This window comes from Bufo gargarizans, chromosome 4, assembly GCF_014858855.1.
Source record: "Bufo gargarizans isolate SCDJY-AF-19 chromosome 4, ASM1485885v1, whole genome shotgun sequence".
Classification (NCBI taxonomy): Eukaryota; Metazoa; Chordata; class Amphibia; order Anura; family Bufonidae; genus Bufo; species Bufo gargarizans.
In genome coordinates this window covers 532,714,810-532,719,247 of record NC_058083.1, presented here as the reverse complement: position 1 = coordinate 532,719,247, position 4,438 = coordinate 532,714,810, and the positions used below count along the sequence as shown (strand labels likewise).

General features: G+C 40.8%; 1 protein-coding gene across 1 annotated transcript; it reads right to left on the bottom strand.

Moving 5' to 3' along the window:
- Positions 1-1,538: 1,538 nt before the first annotated feature.
- On the bottom strand, positions 1,539-3,525 carry LOC122935562 (gastrula zinc finger protein XlCGF26.1-like). Its single transcript, XM_044291329.1, has one exon. The coding sequence runs from the start codon at positions 3,523-3,525 to the stop codon at positions 2,146-2,148; it is 1,380 nt and encodes a 459-aa protein (XP_044147264.1). The 3' UTR covers positions 1,539-2,145.
- Between the last annotated feature and the right edge of the window lie 913 nt (positions 3,526-4,438).

Below are 4,438 nucleotides of genomic sequence, written 5' to 3'. Positions count from 1 at the left end.
TAAAGTTGAAAATCTAAGCTTTAAATAAAGACCAGGATTGCTAGCTGTTCCACATTGAGAGATACATTCCTTACAAATTGGGCTGGCATTGACAGCTGCAGGGATGTGCAGCTTTCACTGGAACCCATTTCTAGGGCCTGTAACTCAAGATATAATGGTGGCTAGAGCCTTGGCTTGTTTTAAAACTTAGATTGTCAGCTTTAAAACAAAATCAGACTTTCATCTCTAGCTGGTACACAGGTTGAGATCCTGCTATCTGTAGTAAGTCTGTGTTACATCCTTGGCAGGGAAAAGGTTTATGATGATATGAATGATTTTTAAAGTTAAAGGGGTTGTGTCACTTCAGTAAGTGGCATTTACCATGTAGAGAAAGTTAATCCAAGGCACTTACTAATGTATTGTTATTATCCAGGCATGCTCATCCTGCGGCACTCCAGCTTTTTCAAAACTACAACTCCCAGCATGCCAGAACAGCCTAAAGCTATCAGCCTACAGCAGGGCATGGTGGAAGTTGTAGTTTCACAACAGCTGGAGGGCCGTAAGTTGAGCATGCCTGTTATTATCCATATTGCTTCCTTTGCTGGCTGGATTCATTTTTTCATCACATTATACACTGCTCATTTCCATGGTTACAGACCACCCTGCAATCCATCAGCGGTGGCTGTGCATGCACACTATAGGAAAACGCATCAGTCTCTCTGGTAGCCAGGACTATGGGAGCGCACTGTCACAAAGTCGGGGTAGGGGATAAACACCAGAATGAAAACAGAAGGAAAATAACCAGGAACTAGGCCTAAAGGCAAAGAAAAGGGAATGGGTGATGACCACCTAGGAAACCCTAGACCTAGCCCTGACTCCTGTCAGTATGAACAGTCCCTGAAGGTGTGAATATTCGTACACCGGAAACCTGGGCCCTAGTAAGCCTGAAAAGCCCTAGGAGTAGTGACAGGGTCTGAGATTACTGGTTCATTACCAGATGAATGAACCAGTGTCTCCCTGAGGCCTAGTAAACAACAAGCAATAGAGAACAACAAAATACAAGCGAAGTACACTTATCTTCAATAGGAAAATGGATGAGCAGGAACTCCGATAAGAACCACACACCAGCTCCTCCAACTCCAGGCAGATAATATCATCCGTATGGTATGAAGTGTGAGTCTAGACTAAATAGGGTAGCAGTAGTAACCACAAGCTGCACCTGGGATAAGAGGTGTGGTCATTTCCAACAACAACACTGCAACAAGTGAAAACAGAGAGACTGTCAGATAACCTCACATGCCGCCAGTCTCTCAGATCTTCTAACCTCTGTCACCGGAGGGACAGTGACACGCACATAGGCTGGTGCTTTTTCCTATAGTGTGCAAGCATGACCACCACTGATGGATTGCAGGGTGGTCTGTAACCATGGAAATGAGAAGTGTATAATGTGATAGAAAAATTAATCTAGCCAGTAAAGGAAGCAATATGGAGAATAACAATACATTAGTAAGTGCCTTGTATTAACTTTCTCTACATGGTAAATGCCGCTTACTGACGTGAGACAACCCCTTTAATAAAACCCCTTTCTCTTTATGAAATCAAACTGATGGGAAACTGGCCACAACCTAAAACAATATGTTCTGCACTTTTCACCAATAAGATGACAGCTTTGCTTTCCATTATATGTGAAGTCAAACGAGATGACCCTTTGCTTCCTCCACAACAGCTTTGATTAAAGCACACATGAACTTGAAGATGTTGTGCAGCAATTTATATTGATGACCAATCTTCAGGATAGGTCATCATTATATGATTGGTGGGGGTCCGATAGCCGGCATCCTCGCCAATCAGCTGTAACAACTACTCCATCCCATTCAAGTGAATGGAGCGAAGCATCTACAATTACTCTGAGCGACCACTGCAGTGTTGATGGTGTGCATGTAAACAATAATGGGACCAAAGGACTTGTACAAGAGCTGCAGCCTCTACAAACAGCTGATTGCCGGGGTTGCTGGGAGTTAGAGCCTTGTCGATCTGGTATTGATGACCTATTCTGAGGAAACGTCAGCAATATGGGAAATTGTAAGTTATACATCAGAAGACATGATTAGGCAGCAGGTCCCACAATGAAGCTCCACATCTGTCATGTGTCCTACAATCTGCACATTACAATGTCTTCTTCTCTGAGTGAGTTCTCTCATGTTTAACAAGACTCTGTTTCTGACTAAAAGACTTCCCACATTCTGAACATAAAAATGGCTTCTCTCCGAAGTGGACTGTTATATGTTTTACAAGATGTGATTTCTGAGTAAATCGTTTCCCACATTCAGGACACATAAACGGCTTCTCTCCTGTGTGACTTCTTAGATGTTTTATAAGTATTGATTTTGCACCAAAATTCTTACCACATTCAGGACACATAAATGGCTTCTCCCCTGTGTGAGTTTTCTGATGTCTAACAAGATTTGATTTCTCACTAAAACATTTTCCGCACTCAAGACATGAAAATGGCTTCTCTCCTGTGTGACTTCTTAGATGTCTGTTAAGCATTGCTCTCTCTCTAAAATACTTCCCACATTCAGGACAGTTAAATGGTTTCTCCCCTGTGTGAGTTTTTTGATGCTTAACAAGAGTTGATTTTTCACTAAAACACTTCCCACATTCAAGACATGAAAATGGCTTCTCCCCTTTGTGAGTTCTCCGATGCCGAAAAAAACCTGATTGACTTTTGAAACATTTTCTACACTGTGAACATGAAAATGGCTTCTCCTCTAAGTGGGTTCTTTGATGGCTCACAAGTTGTGTTTTCAGACCAAAACACTTCCCACATTCAGGACATGAAAATGGCTTCTCACCTGTGTGAGTTCTCTTATGTCTATGAAGATCTGATTTCTGTCTAAAACATTTCCCACAATCTGGACATGGAAATGGCTTCACTCTTTCATGAGTTTTCTGATGGTAAGGAAGAGATGATTGCTGATTAAAGCCTTTCCCACATTCAGGACATGAAAATGGCTTCTCTCCTGTGTGAGTTTTCTCATGTCTACAAAGATCTGATTTCTGTCTAAAACATTTCCCACAATCAGAACACAGAAATGGCTTCACTCTTTCATGAGTTCTCCGATGATAAGGTAGAGATGATATGCGATTAAAGCCTTTCCCACATTCAGGACATGAAAATGGCTTCTCCCCTGTGTGAGTTCTCTGATGTCTAACTAGAATGGATTTCATGCTAAAAGATTTTCCACATTCTGTGCCTGAAAATGACTTTTTGTCTTTGGGATTTCTATCATGCAAAAAAAGATTTGATTTCTTTTTAACACGTCTCTCACATGAAAATATTTTCCCACATTTCTGTTTCGATCTTTTTCTGCCAGTCACTGATTGATTTGCTAACCATTTCTTCTGAGTAGCGGTATCGGTGGATAGATCTCCGCTATGAAGGATTGAGGGTACATTAGGAGTTATTGAATCATCTTGTGTGGTATTGTTATCTTCTGCTTCATGATAGGAAGATAAATGGAGATGTCCATGGGAGTCGTTCATCCTGTCTTCACCTGGAAAATGAAAATGATCTCATTTTTTCAAAGCAAATATTATCTTACTTTATTGAGATGATTACAAGCCAGGAAATACAAAGTAAATAAGAGATTACGAAAACAGGAAAATGTACAATTTCAGTAAGTAAATTATATTGTATAACAGCAAAGAAATTTTATAGAAAACATTGTCGTTTCCAGCACTGTGAAGCTCCCAGAATATAATCTCTTGTAGAGAACAGTATAATATGTCTCAATGTCAACAGACAACAAAAGCACCAGAAATTCAACAGATCCCCGCCAAAAATGAATATAATAGATATCACGAATGGAAGCAAATGAAAACCAGCAGGTTATAGAGCAGGTAAGAAGCGGAGCAGATTGATATATAGTTTTGTGGGAAATGATTCAGTAACATTTGTAATTTATTCATATTCCTGCCCATTCTGGGCCTTGAAGTCAAGGAAGTGATCCTATCAGTGACTGACAACTATCTGTGTATACAAGCTCATGCAGGGAAGGTTGTCAGTCACTGATAGGACCCCCTCCTGGACTTCAAGCACACAATGAGCAGGAATTTGAATGAATTAAATACGAATTGTATTGAATATTTTCACACAAAACTGTATATCAATTGCTCAGCTCCTCCGGTCTGCAGCTCATAATATGTTAAATGTGACAGGTTCCCTTTAATAAACTTTTAACACTTTGGACGAAAAGTATAAAAATTGTAGCAACCAATCCGATTATATTAAGACACCATTTGGAAAATTAACCACTTCCTGACATGCGCAGTACGGCGCAGCAGGAAGTAACTTTCCGACAGAGGAGCTGTGCATGCTCCATCAGCGGCAGGGGCCCGGCTGTCAGTAAGTCAGTGCAGTATCTGTTGACATCGCAAGAAATGCTAATGCCGATGG

What these genes read in the sequence shown, in the direction of transcription:
- LOC122935562 (XM_044291329.1), bottom strand. Translation starts at nt 3,525, where the DNA reads ATGAACGACTCCCATGGACATCTCCATTTATCTTCCTATCATGAAGCA.